Source organism: Ctenocephalides felis, unplaced genomic scaffold (assembly GCF_003426905.1).
Source record: "Ctenocephalides felis isolate EL2017-DRISC unplaced genomic scaffold, ASM342690v1 CF-g0.4_SCAFFOLD_01170, whole genome shotgun sequence".
NCBI classification, from domain to species: Eukaryota; Metazoa; Arthropoda; class Insecta; order Siphonaptera; family Pulicidae; genus Ctenocephalides; species Ctenocephalides felis.
In genome coordinates, this window is record NW_020537324.1 from 12462487 (window position 1) to 12489434 (window position 26948).

The following is a 26948-nucleotide window of genomic DNA, read 5'->3' on the forward strand; positions in this document are numbered from 1 at the left end:
AACGGAAAAAACCTCAATATCATATTTAAAAAATGAATTACATATAATAGAATAAAAAAGTTCTTACTAAAAGCACGTAATTGTGATTAAAAAAAATAGTTTCAAATAATTTTTTTTTCTTGTATCTTCAAATAGCGTTTGTCATTAGCCCCCTTCCCCGTCTCGGATTAGCATAACTAAAAATTACCATCCGGGTTTTGACTTAAAAAATATCACTTTAGTTAAAAAGAATCCATCAATATTAAATTCCTCGCTCGTTAGATAAAGTGTCTATATCACAAGGCTATCATCTATCTCTCTAACATACCTCTAGTATTTCATCGCCCACTTTGACCTGTCCGCCCCTGGCTGCCGCCCCACTCGGATTCATCCCGCAGACGAAAACGGCCATCATGGTGCGGTCTCTGTGACCCGCAAGGCTGAGTCCGAGGCCGGATGGACCGCGTTCTAGCTGCACGGACAGGACGCTGTCCCCGAGCGAAGTGTACTTCTTGCGGACTTTATCTGGAAATAAAGAGAACAGAAATTAATTACAATTTTTTTTATAATTATAATCATATATCGTATATAATTATAATTCTAAAATTTCTTAAATTGAGTTTATGAAAAAAATTCTAAACGAATTTTTGCCCATTTGAGAGATATGAGGCTATGACAATGGAGCCATACAATTCCTCCTAAATATTGGCTATAATTAAAAACAAAATAAATTTCATTCAGGTTTAATATATAAGCTATTTATTTGTTTTGAAATGCTTAATTTATACTTATATTTACATTATTGTCAGCTAAAAACAATATACCATCTTAAAGCATTTAATTAATTTAGGAAAGTATGCTGTTTACTCAGAAAATAGATTTTTGAAACAGTTCAAAGGGTTTGTTTTCAAAACATTGGCATATTCTCAAAGCCGAAATATCACTACATCAATATTGTGAAAGGTGGAACATTGCGATAACACCGAATACATGTTATTACATTACACACAAAATATTTTCAAACATCTTGAATGAAAACAAAACATTTTCGTGGTTACGCTGAAGCAACTTCAGAATTCAGTAATTCTCCTCAAGAATCCGCGTGTATTTGGAAAAGCCCACCTCTAAGTCACTTGAAAACCGAATCGATTGATATATAAGAGAATCAGTCCACATTTCAGTTTCTGTTAGATGTTGTTTACCGTAATCTATAATACCACACTCTTTCTATGGTCCCTAAGACAGAGTATGTGATTTCCCAAGTGAGTGTATTTATACCACAAAATCTAGTCTGCCAAGCCATAATAAAAATATCAAAGTATTGACGATGTCGGCGAAATTGCTTTTGCCATGAGTAGATTTTTTTCTTATTTGCTCAACTCCAAAAAGTGCACATAAATGGATTTGTAGTAAATTGAGTTCAATCAGTTGGCTGGCTGCATATTTTCCTACTGATGATAATTTTAAATATGCTGATTATTAATTAAAATTGTATAGACTATATCAATTTACTGAGCTTCCTGAAAAGTATAGCATAGTATAGGTACCAGATTCTATTAATTGAAACCATTAAACTTTGATGGTCGATGAAAAGTATCAATAACTCGCAGCAAATATAATTGGATTTATAAAGAGAAATATGATACTCTAAGATACTATCATATATATAATGAATACTAGATTTCTATCATAGGTTGCTGACTACCAATCGAAATCTATTAAATTTTTAATTGAATAGTTTATGTGATATCATTTGATTATATAATTAATTTAAATTTAAAATACATTGAAATATTATATAGTTCGAATATAAACTTAAAACTGTACAATATCGATAGTAATGAAATTTAATATATTTAGTTGTTGCACCACCAAGGTGCTGTTCATAGAATTGGTATATAGATCACATTTTAAATGTTATTTTGTGACAAAGTGAATTTATAAATGAATGATGGCTTCCTGATATTTTGTATGAAGGAAAGTTCTTCTGGTAAAGAAAGGAATACCAAATATGTATGAGAAGATAAATAAATAAATATCGATTAATCGAAGCAAAACTTCTTTTCCTACATGGAGCACCACTATAATTCTGTTTCTGATAGGCCAAGGTCTGTGTGAATCCTATTCGTCAATAATTTATGTCGAATGCTGGTATTGCAAATACTCCTGTTGTAGACACATGCACACACTCGAATATTTAATGGTTGTGCTCATGAAATATGAACGAACGACAACGGAAAAACGGAAGGACGTGGCTGTGATATATTGTTTAATACTAGGTAAAACCTATGTTAATTAGATGTAAACGTTTTGTATCATTTTTTATATTGTAAAAACTATAGGCTTCTTAATCAAGCATAAGTGTCTTAGATTTATGAATAATTAATTATTATACAGTCATGGTTGGTAATTTTGTATTTCAAGCATTTTGTCCTTTCTGCTTGAAGATTTTTTCTTGTCATCCTTAAATTTATCCTCCCTACGTTAAAATTATATTAAATTCATCAAGAATATAATTTAGGTGATGCTACTAAATATGACACTTTACAAAAGTCAATATTAATGAAAATTAATAAATACATAATATTAAAATATAAAATAAACATTTGTAGGATGCAGACTGAAAATAATAATGGAAAAATGTTTAAATAAATATACTACGTCTTTCCCCCTTTGGCCCAACGGTATCCAGTCTTCCCTACTAAACTTCTTGTGAAAGATTTTGACAGAAATCGAGGTATCATCATTATATTATTAAGACCGATTTGTTAGTTTTTTCGAGAATACGCAAATTTAATATTGTATGCTTTTAATAAAAATCATAAATGTGATAATAAAATCATCAAATCTAAAACAATTACCTAAAATATCGTATTGATAGTTAGTTAGTATCAATATGATTTTCTCTCACAATTTATTTCAAAATGTCACATTTCATCTTTTCTTTACTCACGTTTAAAAGATCGGTAGTTTCTCATATAAAATATTTGATATATTTTACGGAGGTAGTAAAATCGCAGGCGTCGACATAAAAATGTTTCTGCAACGTATATTCTGATATAAAGAGTTAAAATGCTAAAAAAAGGTCGAAAGGTAAACTATATATTACAAATTCAAATGGAGGAAAGGCATAAATATTTAATATAAATTTTCTTAAGCATATATATTATATAAAAGAAGCGCAGGTGTATTTAATGTTCGCATAAATTTCTATGGAAATAATAATAAATTTGAGACATTAAATAAATTATAAAAACTATAAATAAATCGTTAAAATTCGATTGTGAATTGTGAAAATCTGTATCACTCTAAAAGTAATAGAAATAGCTTGGAAAATGTAGCATATTACAGAAATCTTTACATATTTGCATGCCTCAATGTAATTTATATAATCACAATATTTAATATGAATGTTCTTATGCATACATTGTACCAAAATATTGCATGTGTAATGTCTGCATACATTTTTAAGGTTATGCTGATAAGTTGAAAGAATTACATCAATTATAAATAAACTGAAATGTTTTAATATATTCGAAATTACGTAGCATGAAAAGGGTAGCCTATTGCAAAAACCTTTATATGACATATTATCATCATAGTAATATTAGGATTGTTCTCATTTCTGCAAAATTATGTTTAGAACCATAACATTTTATATTTAAAGTTTTGGCAACAAAATATGAATTTGAAGCATTAACTCCAAAGAATAGCATTTCTATATCAAAGTTCTTAGATACAGCAAAATATACATAATTATTTTTAAATTCTTCACGAAGAAGAAAATAAATTTCTAAGAAGGTATAGGTATAATATACATTTTAATATCAATAAATAACCTCGAAATTAATATTTAAACCCTAAAAAGTTTATTTCAATTAATTACCCCCACATGGTCAGTTCTCATAGAATCGAATTTCCACGACCTTAGCAAGGGCACTTAAATACTTAAAGTACTTCTATTACATCGTAGCAATTACATATGTAAACTCTTATTAGTATCTAAAAATACTCCAATAAATGTTTATCGCTTCGGTCATTGAGAATATTTCAGGGTCAAAATGTCTGTTCTCTATAATTTAATGATATCCTACATGCATCGGGTTCTGTCCGTGGTATATTTCTGTCCGGAAATCAATAAACGTCGATCATATCAATTATGAATGTGTTCGACTGCGGCCTTAGGAGCTGCTTTTACAAGGTCGGGGAAAAATGTGATGAGTCGCCGCCCGAACGGTTTTGTTACTGATATAAATAGTTTTTTGAAACATAGTTTCTCAATGTTAGTATAAAAAAGGCTAAAAAAGTTTTTTTTTCGAATATATCATTTTAACAGTGATCAGAATTTAAAGATAATATAAGCTGGTGAGATGTTTGACCTTATTATATGCGTTGGCTTTTATAGATGGCAAGTCAAAAAGTTGTCCCATCTCTATGTAACGAGTTTGATTATGAAAATTTCTGCATTTTTATTAATGCATCAATCAATACCTATTTTGAAAATTCATTTTCACTCGGAAACATATTGCTATTTATATTTTTAAGAGAAAACCAATGTCTCTCTTAAGGTGACCATACGTCCCAGTTTGGCCGGAACAGTCCCAGATTTACAACTTGTGTCCCGGGTTTTTCTAGAAGCAATATTTGTCCTGAATGTCGATCTTTTGTCCCAGATTGTCCCAGGGTTTCAAAAAATATAGGTTTATACTGAATTTTCGCAATTATTTGATAATAAAATTACAAATATCCATCAAATAACTGAAAACGTTGTAGGCAACAAGTATATGCTTATATAAATCAATAGGTTATGAATGGAAAACTTTCCAAATGCAAATTACCACAGAGTTAAAATAGACATCTCACATTGAAATCTTCGGATTTTAATTATCAATTTTACGAAAATTAACAAATTAAATAGTATGAATTGTCTTTCATGGTAGTTCAATTGCTTTTATGTCTTGATGGTTGAATTCATAGGTAACATTTAAATCTATAATTAATCCAACATGCAATGAACTATTAAATTACCAAATACTAATTATTTAATCCAACATTCACGCTTAACTACTCAATTATATACAGTAATATTATAAATACAGTAAGTATTTGATAATTTTACTTTTCGGATGAGTTCTATTCTCATATTGAGAAACTATGTTGTTCATTATTTATGAATATAAGGTCATGGACAATGTGTATGACAAGAAAAATGTTTTATTAAAGCTGACGTTTAATAATCGTGATTGTATCTAACAATGTACCTAATTCAAACGTCGGATATGTTGAGAATTAATGTGATTCGATGACTTTTGAAAAGAAAACATTAAGAAACGAAAAGCTTATTTCTAGATAGGTTTATATAGAACAATATTATATTATTTATATTAACTATAGTAAAATTTATGTTGAAAAGAATATCATTCTTTTGCATTTCCAAAATTTTGTAACAATATTCAAATAATAAAATTATATTGTCTATTTTATGATTGAGCCATAATTGGCACATCAAACTCGAAGCATATTTTAGAGACTCAATTCATTCAATTTAAATTAATCGTACGCTAATAATTATAATCGTGGCGAAATAATTCACATGTTTAGTCAAAACTAATTATTCCAACAAAATTGAACATTTGACATGCGTGTAAATCAATCCAATTTATTGATTAATGCAATATATTAATGAATTCCATATATGAATGTAAACTAGCTATTTGATGGAATATGAAATTGATTTTTCAATTTACGTAACACTCACAACTACATATTGATTCACCGTATTCTGCTTACTAAAATATATTTTCTTATCAATATATTCCATCTCTAAAGCCCATCAGGTTTGTGAGAAACTCTCGAAGAATTATTTTATGCATGACCACAGCGAAATATCGTTCCAGACGTTTTTTTAGGTGTACGATTTTCTTATGAAGTATACATTTTGTATAGTCATGTAGATTGATACACAACTGTATATATGTATGTATATATATACTCGTATGTGTATTTTTATGTATATACATTTACGTACGCTTTCGTAATACTTTCAAGAGCTTAATGGGCCGTCACACCTCGAGGCAGAAAATACTCTTTTCAACATTACATCATTTTACTTCACCCCCTCACTTTAACTTATTACCAGGTAATATATTGCCTAAGTGAGTTCGTTCGTTGTTTTTATACTTTGACGTAAATGTGAAAATGCATTCATATTAAATCCAATAATGAAAATATATTAGTATTTCCAATATATCAAATAAAATATAAAATTATCCGACGGAAAGTTAAAATAAAGTATAAAATTGTATGCTGTCGATTTTCTAGTGATAGAGATTTTAAGAATAATTCTACATAAAATTTCAAAATTAAAATTACATTAAAATTACAAAAACAATTGGCAAACTTATAATTATACAAACAATTATAAAAATTCAAATGCAGTAATATAAGTTTTTGAAGGGTGTATATAAATATGCAAAAAATCCAATTAATTATTGATCATTTTTATATATTTCAAATGTTATACTATCCTATATTATTATATGTTTCCAGTTGTATTTGCACTCATATTTTATATACGATAATTTTTATATTTAATTCCCGATTTTGTATTTATTGATAATACGTATAGTAAAAATTCAAAACAATATATTTAAATAAATAAATATTTGATTTAATAATATGTGGAAATAGCTTAGTCAGTATCATGCCCGACTCATACGCTAGAGATCCTCGGATCGATAGCTGGCAAAAACATAAATTTGAAATGTTAAATTAACATTAAACAGAATTTAAATTGTTGACTTGGAATTGCATAGGAATGAAAGTAAGATTCAGAATGTAAAAAGAGTTAATTTTAAATGAAAAAAAAAATTTTTTTAGGTTGAATTTGAATAAAACTAGAAGCAAGAAGAAAACGAAGATTAGAATTGGAGAAGATCACATTTAGAAGACAAGAATAAAGAAGAAATAAAAAGAAGAAAAATAAAGAAGAAATCAGTTGCAAAAAAACAAAAGAGGAAAATTAGAGATAATAGGATATTTATATAAAAATAGTTTAGAAAATATATAAAGTTAGTTGGCTAATGCTAAGGCTAAATGTGAACGAACAAATAAAAAAATGCAACGCTTTGGAACCAATATTTCAACTAAGTATTGACTTATTTAATAAAAATGCATATGTAATTTTATTCATTGCTTCGAATTTTTTTTATAAATAAAAACCTCTGAATATAAGTATACCTATGAATATATATAATTATTTTGTGCTATAATATTGACCATTATTTCAATGTGCTATATCATATCGTTATTCAGATTTAATTATAATGTATTTTGCAAAATAATTTATTAGCATTTGTAAAAACTAATAAATTAAAAACCATCGTTTGAACTGAAACTCAATGCAAATACACAAAATCAACTAATTTCTGTTATTTGAAACCAATCCAAATATTTGTCAATATATTTTATATTCTTTTTATCCATCAAACAATTGCATTTCATCCACTCACATAAATATTTTCAAAAATAATTATTTGTATATGTAAATGCTGCGCATTATTTTTGTAAGCGAATGCATTTAAATGAGAATTATTCAAATATTAGCATTGTTTGTAGGTAATATGAAATATGAGATATAACATTTTTATCAAAGGTTGGTAATGAAAAGACTATTTAATCCTCTAATGCATCTGCAACTGTACGTGTCGAAGCATAAAACACATGAAGCCATTAACAGGCGCCAACGGCTCCGCTAACTCGTTAGCGACCCAACTACTGGGATCCGGGTGTCGTGCAAGGAGTTTTTCTTTGTCGAAACCTATTTCCTGCCACATAGGAATAACTATCTATTACTCTATTACCCATTCAATTAGCTTATTAACTAATTACCACATCTAGAATAAAACTATTCGCATCTCAAGCGTTTAAGGATAACATTTGTTTTATGGAATAGATTAAATTAAGTTAGGTTAAGTAAAAAAAGTGCTAAAATATTTTGCACTCATTCCATCAAATTGTCAATACTAATTTTACATGATTTTTGTAAATAAAATAAAAGTGAATTATGTATTTTTATAATATAAAGGTTTGATAGTTTTTTTCAAAACAATTCAAAATTTTAAAAAATTATATTTAATAACTGCTCACAAATAGCATATGATATTAAAATTGCTAAATCGAATAAATTCGAAATAAAATAATTCCAACGTGCACAAGATAACGTTGATAAAAAACAACGAAGTTAAATAAAAAACTTAGGAAGACTATTGGCCAAGTCGTTTCTTGAAAATTCCTTCCCAACTATTTAGCACAAGTCTTTGCAAAAAAATTAAGAACCGATTATTGAATTTAAATACCATTTGGAAAGATATCAGTGGAGGATCGTGTTGACTAGTTTTGGGCCGAAACGGTTTTTCGTAATGTAATGTTTAAAACCATTCAATTATCTTATATAATGCAACATTTGTTTAATTAAAAAAATTAAATACCTATTAACTTCTTAGAAATAGCATATGTTTCAAATATTTGTTATTAAAATTGCACAAATAATTGCAATTTGTACAGGTTATTTTACTTATTCAAACAAATAGAAAACATTTATTTTTGAAGCTAAAATATATATTTTTTGGAATTTCTAAACAATATGAATAATTGTTGTTAAATTAAGAATGGTTCTAACTAAGCAATGTGTGAGTGTTTCTTCCACAGATTAATATTTCAGATATAAAGCAAATCTGCCATCAAATTGCTAAGCAAAAATCAAGAAAAAATTATAGGGTAAAAAGTATAGTAATGGGAAACATACATATTAACCATGTTAATAAATTTCATTATACAAATGTTATATAGATTTGTATCATATCATATAAATCGATGATTAAATTAAAAATAATTCAAATGAATTTATTTTTAATTAATCAAACAAATTAAAAATGCTATTTGAAAATCAATGGAGTACAAATTAAATAATGCATTATTATAAATCTTATTTAAATCTGGATATTCATTATCAAAGTTGGTGAAAATCAATGAAGTCTAAATTAAATAATACATTATTGTGTTTAAATCTGGATATTATTTGATAATTTTGATAAAAGTTGGTAGGTAAGTATTTCAAAGTGTAAACTAATATATAATATAATGTTGCAAAACTTATACTATAATGTAAAGAAATGCAGTAATGTGAAATATATATTGTTAACCAGGATTAATAATAAATTATATCACAAAAATGTCATATAAATTCGCATCGTATCATACAAATTAGAGATTTTTATTGATCATAATTAAATAATATTTTATTTTAAATTTTTTATACGATTGTTATAGAAATTTCTAGTAATATAAAATATACATGATATGCTTCAAAAATAAATTGTTTCATAAAATGCTATATAAAATTTGTATGGTATCGTATAAATTGGTGATTAGAATTGATCACAATTGAAATATTTATCGCTATGTGCAAAACGAACAAAGTATAAAACGATCAATATAATTTTGCCCAAAAATGTCAATGATGTCAATATACATATAAAATCTCACTCAACTCTAATTCCAAATTGAATCTTAAATAATATCTTCCGAATCCCGTCTCATTTATTAAATATTGAATTTCCAAAGCAGAGTATGTCAAACTCAAATAGTTTCTCCCTTCTAAAGACTACTATAGCCACAATTTCATTACTTCTGACCCAAATATTCAAGGGGGCACACGCGAAAGATGTGATGATAGTTCAAGTCTACGAGATTCGGATTTCATAAGAATTCATAATTAAATAGGGTCTATGAGAAAACAGAGAGCAAAGGCTTATGGGTCGCGTTTTAGTACACTCGTGGGAAATCGAAATGTGAAAATTTAAGGGCTTTGAATTTTCAGTTGTGGCAGACATGGAAATAGATATTGCTCTGAATACAAGAGTTAAAATCGAAATTAAACAGTTAATTTTTTTTGAGGTACTTTTTATCATACCATTAATAAATAATGTTGAAGAATCATATGTCATAATATCATGTCACACTTTTATAGCATTCTCAGTCATTTATCCTTTCAAGGTCTTATACGTGTTCGCGTCAATATTATTAATATTGTATCAATAAAATCATTCAATTTATATAATAGCACGTCATAAGTCACTTTTCGAACGTAGCCTTGTCCAGTTATTAAATTATATAACTAATGAACTAATGTGTCATAAAGAAAACAATGATTAATCGAATGTAACACGAAAATGTGTGTTCTGCATTATACTAATCGAATCATTCGCACGATTAATTGCTACGATGTTAAATCAACCGAGTAAAATATTGCTTCAGCATGAAAAGCATTATCGAGGTAAAAAATCCACGACTTTAATGATGATGTAATTGTCTAAGGATAAAAAATATAAAAGGTATATTTTTAATTTTAACAATAATATTAACTTTTATGTATCTTTAAAAATAACATTGTATTTTTCGAAACTACTTATTGTATAATATTATTCATGTTTTAGTATCGTGGAATAAAGCAATTTATCAGATAATATCGTTATATTGCCAATTTATTGCTGGCATAACATTTTACTGCAAATAATTCGAGAGCATAATAACGAATTTGTTCTATCAACTTTTATGAGCGAGCAGAATTGATTTGCAATGCAATTGTTATATTTATTTATATACGTTTATTCAAAAGAGCTATAAAATAATTTATGCAAAGATATTAAGCAGCAAAATTCTACTACAATCTTTCGTAAGAAGTGAACAAAATTATCAAACAATTAACAAACCATCATTGCATTCAAGTAGAATGAAATTTCTCAAGAAGATTAACGGGTTTTATATTGATTTATAAGTAAATGATTTATGAAATGATATAATTGAATTTCCATAGTCTTTGAAATCTATACTGTTAAAATGGTTTCAAAAGGCTTTGATCGAAAGCATCCGATATGCATAAGGATGGTGAACAGCAAAAAAAACGTGCAGTTTCATCTAGGATGTAAGAATGTCAAACAATTTATAAAATTAAATCGTATTTTTGTTCAATGAAAACGTAACGTTAGTAAATATAATTGAAAATTAGTATAATCTAACCATTATCAGAAAATTCTTATCCATGAGAATTAGAAAATCATCTTGAATGTTTCTCTCGTATGATCTCAAATTTACCACTGATATCCGAATGAATGCTGTACAGGAATGTCGGAGTATAAAATTTGTAACTAGTAAGCTCATAGAATGGGCGATCAGGCTTCATTATTGATAAAGTTTCAGTCTCATCTAAAATGGGCGAAAAAAACTTTTCTAATACGGTTTAAATTTGTCATCGCTGATGTTAAATGGTTGAATAAAACGGCTGCCGAGTAAATAACTTTTCCATTTACGATCAGAGAACACGCGTCAGTGCGAACTAACTGTGGAGGCTTTTGTTCCGAGCCCAAATCTATTTTCACAGTATTTACATAACGAACTTTTACAATCGAAAAAGTTCGTCCGTGCGCGGCACAATGAATCTTTTAATTACTTTTATATTTACATAGACAGAACTTCTCGGACAAATGTATACTAATACAAATATTTAAGTTACCTAATAAAATTTCCGAACAAATAAAACTTGGGTAATATAATGAATTTTTGAATAAGAGAAAGAACTTTTTATTTAGAGCGTTTTATTAAACTCTACTAGTAATTTATTGTTCATAATGTTTTACATATTAATATTATTGGCAACATCATTTTATTTCTCCGCAGAGACTTATCCAATATTTCGAACAGTATAAACATAGTTGATATTTGACTTCTAGTCGCTAATTTGCCCAAAAAGAGATATTATAAGCTATAAATTTTTTATTATAACTCGGATATCGACATCAGAATTTAAGAAATTTAAAAGGAAATTTACAGAAACGAAATTTCCAGAACAGGTTTGGTACTTTTAATATTCTCTTCTCTAATAATCAAAAATACTATTTGTCTTGAACTATAATTTTTATCATCCAAAGTATTTCATATCACTCTAGGCAGCTTAAAATTAAATTTTTTAAGCTTATAACTTTCTATTTTGAAAACTATATCCAACCATTCTTCTACTACAGTGATGTTCGAAACTTTGACACGGATATCACAACAAAACATTTTAGTTATCATTTTGCTATGATAGCTTTCCACGAAGCAACTGTGTTTATTATTTATTTTACTTTTCGAATGACACGTTTTTTCACTCTCGGACTTCAATGTAAATGTCTGAATCTGCCGGATGAAATGTTATTTTTGCATCAAAAATAGCTGAATAATAAAAACGATATAGAAACGATGCATTAGCAATTGTTGAGTTGAATAATAAATAGAATATATGCTGACAGTTTTTAAATTGTCGAATTGTTGAATGTGTTTTTATAAACATAACTGCAAGGATTATATGTAGTATAAACTAGGCTATATAAATCCTATTATTTTACAACAAAGTTTTTACCAAATACATCACACTTCTAAAATTGAAATAGAATATCAAGTAATTTGTTGATTCGAATTTATAACCCCAACAAAATTCTCATCAAACAATTATCAGCGCCAAAAAATCTTTTCAAAATTAATATTGCCTATAACTTTATACTCCCAGGCATAATTAATGAATCAGCATTTAAACTTGACCAGTATCTACTAACTACATAATACAAAAACTCAAAGCATTTCATATTCCTTTTAAATATTTTTCATTACAAAAGCATTTGTGAGAAAGTTTCTTTTGTAAAACTTTTTTGTATTCATTACGAACTCAGAATTCAGAATGCTGCTTTATTAATAATAAGGTTTGAATACACAATAGTCATAACCTTTCAAAACGAGAAAGGAAAATAATGCGGATATACAAAATAAGACTTAGATTAAAACCTACTTTATAATTCACTGTACAATGCAATGCCGGTAATACTATTGTTGGAGTAGCTGGGAATAGTTTTCATAGAAAGACTTTTTTAAAAATATTAATTATTAATCTTTGCATTAGGAAATATGTTATCAGAATTCTCTCAACAGCAAATAAAACTAAATCATTATGTTATGTTATTTATATATAGTTAACCTCAAGAAATTATTAAGTTAAATCTTGCATAAAATTTATTTTCCGAACGTTACGCCCAGTTAGCACTAATCTCCTAATCACCATTCAAATAGCGGAGATAATAATATCACGACCCTTGTACATAATATAGGTATGACATAACATTGTTGTATATACAGTCGTTCTCATAAATGACTTGTTCTTGGTATGGTACAATATCCCAGGATATAATATCTTACGACGCCAAATATCCTATAATTCACGCTTGGTTGTTCCACGTCAGATTCTATACAGTGCCTTTCACAGTTTCGAAAATTTGTGTACACGCGTTTGAATCGATAATAATAACAATAACATTAAATAAATATTATGATTGTAGTTATATTCTGGAACAATATATTATCATGAATCAGAAAATGTCATAATATTATAAGTGTTTTTTATTTCAAATTATTATTTGAAACTATAGAAAAACGCCAAAAGTCTGTTATTAGAGTGCATCTATGAATGTACTGTTTGTATAGTTTGCTAAGTACAATAAAACAAAAAAAATCTATGAAAACATTTAAAGTTATCCCATTCAAGCAATAAAAGTTTCATTTGTCTCCTCAGGGCCAGTGACTACTTTTACGGTGGAGCGATCGCATACTTATGACAAAGCCAAAACTTTATATCAATTGTAGGTAGTTTTTAAATTTGTAAGAAATTGCATATTATTATTATTATTAAAAAATTAATTAAAAAATATATGTTTGTTTAAACATTAACATGCCTTGTGCATAAGCTTGCTAGAAGTCTGAATATTTTTTTATTAAAAATGCTTGCTTATGAAGTATTATTTAAATAAATAAATATAGCATTTAAGCAATTAGATTTACATTTTCCTTCTCAGTGCTGATAAAAAATTACAGGGTGTAGCGTTGCATACAGCATAGCTAAACTTTGAAATTAATTTCAAGTAATTTATAAACTGCGCATTAAATCCACTATCTACTTCTGCAATCGCAGTCATTTCGATGTAATAATTTCATCAGACAACCGCACAAATGGCTTTTTGTTTCTGACATTTTCCCCGCAACCAACAAAGTCGGAAGCCAGCGAAAAAAGTGACCCCATAAAGAAGCTGTCATAATTTTTCACCGCGTATTATATATAAAATGCGTGTTTAGCACGTAGCATATCAAAATATAATTCATGATACTATATCACGCTGACGCCAGTACATGCATATAATGACTTTCTTACTGGGATATATTCCGGACTGGCATAAACAATTACCCATTCGTCATGTCGAAAGAAATACTGCTAAAAATTCTATTTTCTGCACTACGTTTCCGTCACGAAAACTTTTTCTAACTTTTGTATGTTTTTTATGAAAGTCAGTCATGGGTTGCAATGTTACATTCAATCGTATCACGAAACCGTTATTGATAATAACATTCTAAAAAACTAAAAACGTTTGGAATGCTAGGTATAAATAAGTCATTATTTTGAAGTTTCACAAAAATCGTTGGATTATAATGAACGTAAAATAATAATTGGTTTTTCATTACATGAACGATTATGAATCTTTGATATTCGAAAAAATTACTAATTTAATTATAGAAATTATTACAGATAATTGAGGTTACATTTTTATCATAAAGTATTGATTTATATTTAATTTTTAAGTAATATAAATTATTACCAATATTTTTAAATTTTTAAAATATTTTTAACTTTTTACATATAATCATTACATGTATTAGAGATATTTTTCCATTCCTGGTGCTCAAAAATTTATATTCTGAATCGCATGCGTTATGCAGATTTTATTGGACTTACGTAAAACTCGTATAATCCTATAAATATTTCCGCATTCTGAGCAAGTTTGAAAGTTATTTTATAACATACAACATTTGAATATTTTTATAAAACTCGGCTATGTCGTGCTTGAGGTTTTTTAATAAAATCATATCAACAAATTGCAGAAAATTTATGATATTAACACGCTAATGTTAAATATTTTCACTAATTTTGTAACTGAATTTTTTTTATTTAAATAAAATAGTTGTGTATAAATAGTTAAGTGCTACGATCATTGGTTTCTATTCACTTTAAGTATTTGAATACGTTTTACATTATTTAAATACTTAAAATGCAATCGTCAGGTAACAAAAATTTCAGAAACGTGAACTTCTAGGCAGATTTATAACAATAAAATTACTAAAAATATAAAAATTGTAATTCAAATATTGTTTATAAAATATGACAGAATTTATGATTTATATCAAATGATAATTATTCAATTGCTTAAAGCCCCATATTCTAGCAAAAAATGCATTCGAGTTAAATAATTAATAAATAATTAAATAGTTATATGTTTATCAATATAAGTGTAATAAAGCCAAAAGACCCAGTAAAAAATACTCTGTACTCAATATGTTGGTCAGCTAAGTATTCATAAAGAATAATCCTGAATTATTAAACTGCACTCCATACAATTCTGAATGAGCAATTATTATTATGAAGTAAGAAATTTGCTTATCGCAAACCAATTCCCCAATTTCTTTTAACAAAGCAGTCCAACTTTTTAATTTACTACCACTACATATAAGAAAATTAACTAATTTCCAATTCTACAGCACACGTGCATAGTAAAATGTTGACTATCACAAGACCAATCATTCCAACTTCTTTTAACAATGGAGTCTAACCTTTAATTCACAATCACTACATATAAGAAAATTATTTAACTTCCAATTATAAAGCACCGTAAAATGTTGACGTTAATATAAAAAAAAACAAATTTATTATCAGAAATATGTAGCATTTACTTATAAAAAAAATAAGGTACTCAAATAATTCATGTAAATTATAAGGTAGTACATAAGTGAATTAATTTAATTACTTGACTTAGACAGTTTACAAATGAAAGTGTCGGTGAACGAATCAAAAGTGTTTGCAAAATAGTTTGGTATGCGGTTGTTTATCCTAAACACTTGAGAGATTTAGGCGTATAGTGCGGTACATAAGACGCCATCCGGCACAAAGCAGCGTTTATTGTGAGAATAATGAAGATAACGGAAGATAAACAGAACCTCAATAAATCTCTGACATACGCATAAACCTAGCTTGAAATCCATTTCGGAAACTCCCGAACTCCTCAACGGCGAGTAGTATATTATAATATTTGACGAAAAATTAAGCAGCATTAGATTATTCAAAATCTATGAAGATAATAACATTATAATAATATTCTAGAAAAATTGATCAAAAATACTTAAGAATCATAAATGATATATATAAAGAAAAATGTCAATTCTATTCTACTAAAAAAATCTTAATTACCTTCAAATGTAAATATTTGGTGATATATACGGAAAGTTCGAAAGAATAAATAGTTTCCCAATAATTAAGCTGTATATCTCAATTGAAAATTTGGATTTTTGAAATATTATATTAGAATCATTATACGCATTTTCTTCAAATTGGGTGCATGAGCATTTGCAAATGTTAACAGTTCATTTTTCATTACGATTTGAATTATTTTTAAAGAGTTAAAGAAAACAAATACGATTAATACGTTTGCGGATAGTGAAAGTTTCAGGAAAATAAGAAAATTGTCAGTCATTTAATTTTTAAATTGATTGTGATATCCGAAATTTGATTAAACACCCTTTATAGTGGTAGTCAGATTATCATATTTTAACCCGAATCTGATGAATGCTATAGCATTCACGATCAAGTATTACGCTTCTAATTTAAGAAATTTGCTTACCCAAGTTAATTAAACACTATGGAAAAAGATGAAATAATACGAAAATACCTAAAGAATGTAGATATTACCTTGACAAGTGTAATAATTACAAAAACGTAAAGTTATATAAAATTAAATTCAATGTAATTGACTATAAAATTTGAATGCTTTAGTTTCATCTCATTCTGCATATAGAAATAAAAATGAATGCTATAAAAGACTTGCACTTTGTAGCAAAAATAATGAAAAACTCTTTTTCTCAAATATGAAATGTTGCTCGATTTATGTTATCAAATTTGATCTATTTATGGTTGATAATTAAGCACTATTTATCGTTGATTGGATTCGCATGAGGAATTTCCCAGTAGCATATAGATAAGATTTCTATAATCCATTTCCCTTTGTATTCGAGTTTGCTATGGGCATTAATCAAAGGAAATGTGTTCGAAAGATCTTTAGTAACAATACATAAACATACACATATATGTACATCATACCTCATTTACAGGCATGTAAACCACATACACCACATATGGACCTATGTGGTGTTTGCACATAGGTCCATATGTAGTGTAGGTCCTCTACTAAAGAAAGAAGAAATTTTCGAATTTTCATATAATATTGCGAAGAATAATAATGAAGAGTTTTCCATGATAGAAAATGAAGTGTTACTAAACTACCATCAATCAAACAACTGCCAAACTAGCTATTAATAACGAATTTTATCATAATTCGCAATATTCATTTTTAATCATATTGATTCATCAAACATCGAACCTAACCAGATAATATCGAACAAGTAGAAAAACTTTCCTGAATCGCAACTTCTTAATGGATTTCTCGCAACCTGTTTTAGTATATACAAGAGATGAATTATTTTGTTGAAGACGGATCGCTGGAGTTTAAGAAGAATTCCTAGAAATTAACCCAGAATGCTGCACGAGACAAGGATCGTTTTTGTGATTAAAATTCTAATCAATAATTTAGTATTCAATTACCTCTTGGAGAGTAATTAGAATCCGAGGAATTAGTGAATAAACACAGTAGTGTAAATAGAACGTGAATGCGAAAAATAAACACGAACTATTTGCATAGCGGTGCACTTGTTCTTTTAAATTAAAATTACTTCTATTTTTGTTAAATGAAAAACTTGAAAATAGTAGAATGTAATGGACTAGGTAATATATAAAACGATAATAATTGAAATATAAGTTTGAACTCACAATATATATTAAAGTTCATAATTTTTTTTAGAATACAAGCTTCGCAAATCATAAAAATCTTTTTCCACATTTATAACACCATCAAGATTTTTTGTCCGTTTCGAAATAAATATATTAAAAATCAAATTATTTCATATTTTACACAATTGCATTATTGTGAATAATCCATAAACAAAGGCCCCTTTTGATTTTAAGTAATTATACTGTCCAAACCAAATGAAATACATCGACTACATTACAACACATATCGTACTATGTTCAGTACAATTCCTAGATAATTTCTAATTAAAAAACTATTAACTATTTATATGAAATTTGTAGTCTGGCCCTTTTTACTCTATGGGTGTGGTAAAATAGAACAGCCAGGGGGCAAACTGAGATATTGATAGCAGACCTTTTTACCCTCGGATTTTACTCTACCCTATAGTATTTTCAAATATGCGCTCTTTCAAATATCGTTTGCATATACCGCTTTTGTACTAAATTTAATTCTATTTATTCAATTTCTCACATAATGTGTAGAATAATGATAGTACCATGTAATAAATGCAATTCATATAACCCAATGCATCAACATTTGAAAGGATATTATAATGGATATTAATATATATTAGTTGAGTAGATATACAATTGAAAATATTATATTTAATGCATCTTTTATCTATTTGTGCAACGCTGCTATTTATAATTATGAATTGAATACCACGACTATAAAGAGAAATGCCAGAGTTCATGCGAAATCAGCACTGAAAACTGCTTGTACAAATGTTATTGCGTTTCATTAGTCATTTATTTGCTTTGAAAGCTTGTACACGATCAGAATAAGAAACATAATCTATCGCATCGGCCATTTAGAGCATTATATAGATTCCCTAAACGAAATCTCATACAACGAGGAATTAGCTGGCCTCGGCTTTTACTCAATGGCCAGATTACAGGATAGCGCGATTCAAATCCTTAGGATTCGCAGAGGATTTCATGGGATTATATGTTCATAATAAAAATACTCGGTAGAAATCTGCCGTCTGCGCGAATAAAGAACCAAACGAGACGAGCAAATCATCGGCGCAGCATTTGATCACCTGCTCAGTGATGCGGGGCAATTGAATTGCGTGAATCGACCATTCAGATGAACAGATCAACAAATTTTATGCGATGCCAATGAAATTTTCATAGTAATATCTTGGAAAAGATTTCTGAATATTGGAAAATGATAATAAATACGCTGAGTTAGGTTCTGAGAAAATAGAATATCGATTAGTCGCAAAATGGCTATAAAATATAAATATTCATTTCTATTACATTTAAGTAAACGTATGTTTTTAAAATTGACATGAGATTTTAGATCTCAAATAATATATCAAACAAAGAGATTCGAAAACTTCACATTCTCGAAATATGGCAATGTATAAAATTTAAAAAAAATCTATAAGAAAGGTATTCTTTTCTTTTGGTACCAAACCTGATATAAAATGAAACTGCGTTGTCCACTTATAGTAAACATTTTTAGTAAAAATGTTTTTGTTGTTTGATGATTTATCAGTAAAAACTTAGTTCCAAGTAGACTAATGATGTCTACATAACACAGTTTGCTTGTAATTTTCAAATACCACTTTTCAGTTTCAATTTTTATAACAGGCTAGCCCAAACTAGTCCCACGTTCCATCCCAGCCACCGCCAAGTCCGACATCAAGCAGCTTTGATGTCAAATTTCCACTTGAGGCTATAGATCTTAAATAAGCCTCAAGTAAAAATCACATCTCGTAGGTATAGGTGCATATATAATAAAATGTCAGCAAATACTTTGAATATAGTTAATTGGTCGCAACTGGAAGACAACTACTGGGTTGCCTAATCCATCCATTCGAAAAGTCATATAATAACACAAATTGACAGAAACCTTTACAACTTCAAAACAATTACTAAATGTCCTGCCTTCACAAACCCTCACTGTTCCAAAACCCTTAAATAGTTTAGAAAATGTTCGATGTTATTGCAAATATTATTATTATTATTATATCACCATGAAAGTCGTAACTGGTAATATCCCAATTCTTTGGTTTATTCTTATTAAAAAGACATACATTTTTATTATCAAGATGTCCATGATATTCTCAAATCGGATATAAGAAAATTCTATAAATGTAAAGAACATCTTTTGAATCTCAGCTTTTGCCGCATCAAAGTAATTTAGCATAGATAATTATAATCTTTATAAATATACTTTATAATTTTTTTTATCAAATAAAATAAATAAATATTTAAAATGTAGATACAAGAATTCAAAATGAATAATTAGAGAAAGTCAAACACAACAATGATATACTGAAATTGATGTATGATTTCTGATAACAATATACTAATTTCTAATATTTGTCGAAAATAATTAAAAAATTAATTAATATATATAGATTTAAGCTATTTTTGTTGTTTTCAAAATTGTGATTTATCTCATCATCAGGGTAAAATTTGCAAAAATATATTAATACATTTTATCAGTTACTTATTGGATGTGTGTCGTATTTTGTAATATATATATATATATATATATATATATATATATATATATATAAATTTAATCCGTTTGCATATAATTTTCTGTTAAGAAATAATACTTTTATGCAAAATATGATCTATTCACGAACACTGCCAATCTCCCCATTGATGATGGAGCAATCTTTTGTTCAAGCTTAAAAAATGGATGAAGCATGATTTCTTTCATTACGAAGGCAAAAAAGTATATTGTATACTCTGCCAAAGCAATTCCATTACGATGATGAAAAGAAAAATATTTAAATTATATCTGTCGAGCAAGTTATGTCAGGCCGCAGGGTGATTGTAACTCGAGTCAACTCGGATTGGATTTCAGCAAAGAAAATGGAGACTTTCGAAAAACTTCCGATGGTTAATGATCTTTATTTTAAACCGTTGGCACTCAAACTGAGTAAAAATAAAATATGCAAAATTAATGATACAGCATTCATATCTTAATAGATACCTACTAATAAAATATTCAACAATTGAATGGAGTGAACATAATAATTTGATCCTTATATAAAACATTTTTTAATACTACTATTTGTGCACGAGAAAACAAAACTTCTTTAACCTTGCTTTTAATTTCATTATTAGTTAACACAAATTTTATTACAAATTACAAATAAAAATTCAAAGTACAAATAAAAGTTTATTTGTACAAATTCAAACTTAATTTTAATTTAAAGTTAATAACAAGATTTGCTACAAGTTTAAGTCGGCGGTTGTGATGTGAAACTACAAAATAAATGAGCAGACAGCAAAAAAACCTTGCTTTAAGTAATATTATTACAAAAATTATATTACTATATTTATATTCGAATAAGATTACAATCGAAAGAACTTTCTTCCATATCATGTATCTCAAAGATTAGTAACCGTTGTTTCAAAGGCGTACCCAAGGATATTTCTGTTTGCCTTAAGCTGACGCTTTTATAATTATATTATTGTATACTCTCTAGTAATTTGATATACCGCCGACGACAGTTCTCTTGTTGTTCTAACGTCTTCTGAGGTAATTGTGAGAGCATCATCTTTGTTGTAAACGAAACTTTTAAGTTTTCTTGACTCCGAAATCCTCAAGAATATCAAAATGCTGCGTATTAACTTCTTAAGAACGCTGTATTTGAAAGTCGAAACGAAATTGTTTCAAAGTCTGGAGAAGTTTTGCAAAATATCATTCAGACACGAGAAAACCTATTTTAACTTCGTCGAATTTCAATTATAAAATCCTATGATAAAGTCTTTACATAAATCGTGGTTACGATGATTCAATATTATGATTCTATTTTATATATCATATTGTTAATTTAAATTCTATTGTTAATGTTATTTAAAATTACGTGTAATTGAGTAGAAGATAAACCCGTAAATGATGTCCATATGGAAAAATTAAATATAAGCAAAACTAGTGATGCATAGCATCGTATCTTAAGGCAAATTACTAGGACTTTTCGTCCATTCCATTTGAATTTTTTGAACATTTTTTCCAAAGTATGCCAAAATGTTCAAAAACCTCTGAAACGTGAAGATACCTATGCCAAAAATTTTATTTTCGATTTTTGAACGATTACTATAATTACATTACGGAAAGTTAATTACAACTTCTATTAAAAAATCAATGCAAAAATCTTAAATAAAACGAGGTACGATTGAGGCTACATAACTAAAATAAAATAGGCTTATAGTAGGTACTTCAATGCTCTCAAAATGAATATTTTCAATAAATTCATGAACACGTTAAGACCATCATGCATCATACGATATTCCGCATAATACGCCACTTAACGCGATTTACTTCACTGTGAAACATATTATCCTTATCCCTTTCCCGCTTAAGACGCGTTTTTTATCGGTCCCCGGATAATCGTCTTAACAATGTTTTTCTGCATATGTATAGAAATCTGATAAATACATTGTAAAAAAAAACATTTAAATGCTTGACATATTTTAGATATTTGAAATAAGTATATAGATATTGTTTCATTAAAATTTGTTTCTATGAAGTCATGTTACTATATTATTGAAGCAGAAAAATATACAAACGTGTCTTCAAAAATATATGATTATGAAAAAAATATAGGTAAAAATAGTAATATATAATCAGTATTAAATAGCAACATTCTCTGTTAAATTGAAAGTTGAATGTTTGAAACTGCAGCATTAGAAATCACATTTAGAGAGCTACATAACTCGATTATTTTCTGTTTCCTAGTTCTCAAGACATCATCATTCTGCGTTTTGCTTATTCACAAACAATATTGTCAAACGAATAAGTACTTGTATTTACTGCCTCCAGGAACAAAGAGTGTACTCATGAATGTTAACATCGAGAGAATAACATCAGAATTATAATGAAATGTTTAGCATAAGAACTGTCGCAAGAAAATAATACAGAACGCGTTCACTTGGAGGAGCACAATTTAGGCAAAATTATTTCGGAATGACAAGAAAATGGAATCATATTAATGAATGTATTGTGAATGATAATAAATTCATCACCAATATCAGAAATGGAAATAAAATAATAAATGGTACATTCAAATAAAATTTCTACAAAGTTGAAATTTTTTTTAAATAAAAATTTAGATTATAATTTTGATTTTGTTGTTCAACTGCACAGCATTGATTGAATTATATAGCTATATTTTAATAAACTCTTTTTAAAATTAAAAAAAAGCTAGGTGTTTTTACCCCCTGGCTGTCCCTTTTAAGCCTATGTAACAAGACCAGGTAAAAAAATTTTGAAAAATTGCAGAAAAACGAATTTCTACAGATGAGAGATTTACTGAACATAGTCAGATCATTGTTTGTTCGATATGTGTTTGCTATTGTTGTATTGGTTTTAACAAAATAATTGACCAAAGTGGACCTTTGTGCCACATCCCACCCAATATTTTAAAACCAATAAATTTCAAAAACTAAGTACTGATAGTTCTATAAAATATTGTAGTACATAGTTTAGAGAAGAGTTATGAAATAAAAGTATGTTTCCACATTTGTCCTTTTTAATTACAAATTTTCAGAACTTTCTATAAATTATTATTAAACCTTATTGATCCAATAAAACACTCTGTAGCAAACTTTTCCATTCGAGTTTCACTCTACAACTGCCAATAATAATTTATCAAGGCGTATTGCTAATGCCTCGATCGTTTACTTGCAACTTTAAGATCAAATATGTCCCACACAAACAACCTTCCTAGCTATTAAATGACGTTTATCCGTGAAAAAGCACAACGATAAATATCTCGTAATGTCTTGAAGGCAACGCAGTAAATTGCTATCGGCAAATATAGAATAGAAATAAAAATATACCAAGTCATTTAACGCGCGTATCGGCTACGGTTGTAAAGAAAACCGTAGAGGCAAAATTCAGATCGGTGGATATATTACTCAAGTTGGAAACTAAGGGATTTGTGATATAATAAATAAATTTATGAAAATAATAGAAAATTAATGGGCATGACATAGTGGCTTAAGCCAAAAGGCTGGAACTTCTCTTACCGTAATTAAAATTATTTAAAAAACATTTAAAAAATTTCAGAATGTTTGACTTCTTTGAAAAATTTTACATTTTTTATTGTGTATCAACAAAAACATTTATGATTTTTGTTCGAACGCTTGATATAAGTAAAACTTAACATTATAAATCATGGTACGGAACCAAAAAAATGGAAACAAATATTGCACTATATATTGCATATATGATCATTTTTTACTTCAAATGGCATTTTAAAAAAAAAAAATTCTAAATTTTCAAAACCGTTGGGACTGCCTTCCCACGCATTTAATCAATTTTTCACTAAGTCAATACAAGTGATATGTTTTTTGAATCATTCAAATCGGGCGTTCCAAATTGCCATTTTTGGTTCTTTTTGACCCGTATTTTTGAAACGACTAAACCTGCCTTTGCTGAAAACTAATCAGCACGTCTCGTTATTATTTTGAACTACAGAATTAAAATTTTAGTCATTCAAATAATGCTCTAAAATAATAATTAAAAGTTGCATATAATATATTCAGTGTCCGGTAAATATATGCATTCATTTCTTTCAGTGAATTGCGATATTTTATTTGTAACTATAATTAGAATACTTGTTTTGATAAGAAAAATCCAACAAATTAATGCATTTTAATTGGCTACTTAAGTTGTCTAAATCATAAATATGCAATAAGAGTAACAAAAGTTAAAAAACTCTTATAATGTGCAATATATAAAACGAATAAGTGTGGGATTGTTGTTTAACAGATAAGCATGTCTTTAGAATATATCACTTATTCAAGTTATTTATTTAGTTATTTAGTATTTTTATCATTAGTTTTTAGTTAGTTTATTTATTTAGTTATTTATGTATTTTTATTATTTTACTTATTGTATTTACTCAAATTTGCAAATTTATACACTTCTTACTTTACACTTCAAAAATACAAGCAAAAAATATTAAGTTAAATGTTGCATTTTTCCTTAAGGTAAGTTGCATGAACTTTCTGACCAATTCTATAATTGACTTAATCTACGAAAATTATCTTTAAATATTTAGATACAATTTTGAACTTTTTATTTCGAAAATAAGTTTTTGCTTTTAATTAAATCTAAACATTGCAATAATCAATTTAATTTTCTCAAACACATTCAAAGTTTTTGTAATTATATTAATTACTATAAAAAAATCAACAGTTAATTACATATATTTGCCAGAAGATCTTTACCAAAAACTAATCAGGTCGATTCCCAACCAATATCTTTCGAAGAGTTTTTGAATTTTCAAAATCGAATCAGAATTTCGAGCTAAACGTGAACAAAAATATTTTCACTTTTCTAACTGACAAACTAAAAGTTCTTATCGAGTTAGATCGAACGGCTTTTAAATTTTCGTAATCGACCTAAGCGTTTTTTAGAAAACTCCGATGAAAGAAAAAAATAAAGACAACTTTATCCATACCAAACACATACTTTTACCAAACTTGGTGTCGATCGATTAAGAATAGCTTGAAATGTCGAGAAAACATAAATTCAGCAAATGATAAACATCTACTTTGGGAAGTTATAAACTTCCTAGAGATATGCATTATTATTATGCTTAATTATTACGTGTCGAAGTGTAGAACATGAATTTTCTAAATAATATATAAATAGAGCGAAACTATAATTTTGAGTATGAATAGTCAAAATTTAGTTAAAATTTTTCCTTGAGAGCATAAATCACTCGCCCGAAGTGAATAAACCAATCATCTGCTGTCCCTCTAACATATCATGCCAAGTGTTTCCTTGCAGATAAATTTAATACGCCATGTGTCGTATCTCTCGATTCGCAATAATCCGTCAGTGGAGTCAGTTAGACAGTCTCCGTTCCGTCTCCGGCCCGTCTCCGGACCGTCTCCGGGCTTTGTCTCCCGTTCCGGGCGGGTTCTGTACGTACTTGACACACAATCAGATCGCTGACCTGGTTTCGTCATAAGCGCGTTCCACATAGCAGCCAGAGCAGCCAGAGCAGCCACCGACGCGAATGTTCGTGACCCGGTAACCTTTGCTCTTTACATCTTTCCGGGGTTGAATCTCAGAAATTGAGCTAAATGTAAACGCCGCACTATCGGTTCAGTGTTGATCGCCAGAAGCTTCGGTTTAATGCACTGAACCAATTATTTGGAAATGTGTATCGGGTTCGGAGTGGCTTTCATCAGAAAACTAACGGAACTTTTTCACCACTTTGTAATTAATACATACATATACACACACACACATATATATATATATATATATATAAATAATTCTGTGAAATACGAATATGCATTTAGCAGTAACATTGGGGATTATTTATATTACATTGTACTGTTCATCATTAGTTAGTACATCATGAATCAGACATCATGTGTCATTTTTGTACATATCAGTAGGGTAGAGCAGGGCTTAAAGTTCCGCGAATAGAAAGATCCACCCCCAATATCTCAAAAACAACTAAAGTCAGACATTTTTGAACTACTGTATTTGAAATTAGAGAGAAAAAGATGCATAATCAGTAACATGATCGTAGTTTGGAAGATACTAGTAGTATCTTCCAAATCCAAAATAATAGTTATAAGCATAATATTTTGCAAAATATTACATAATTTGAAAGCTTTAATATCACAGATTTTTTCATTCAATACCATTTTAGAATCAACAACAAACAGTGCAAAGTTTAATATTATCTTCATATTTATTGGAATACCTTGAAATAGATCTACTTTGTGTTGATTTAAGTTTAGCCAGAAATTGTATTGGTTTATTGCGTATTTACAAATAGCTAAAAATATATATATATATATATATATATATATATATTTCCATTCGTATATAGCTATATATAAAAAATATGATACGTTGAATACAACGAAAATAATCCATAAAATGTTAATTTTCATTTAGAAGCTTCCGTTTACCATT

General features: G+C 28.1%; 1 protein-coding gene across 1 annotated transcript in view; it reads right to left on the minus strand.

The window, feature by feature from the left end:
• LOC113368346 (inactivation-no-after-potential D protein-like) overlaps nt 1–26948 on the minus strand; it is a 144016-nt gene that overhangs the window by 98557 nt on the left and 18511 nt on the right. Inside the window, exon 4 of the mRNA XM_026609896.1 lies at nt 308–504. Within this exon, the coding sequence (XP_026465681.1) occupies nt 308–504 (197 nt within the window). The remainder of the gene's footprint in view (nt 1–307; nt 505–26948) is intronic.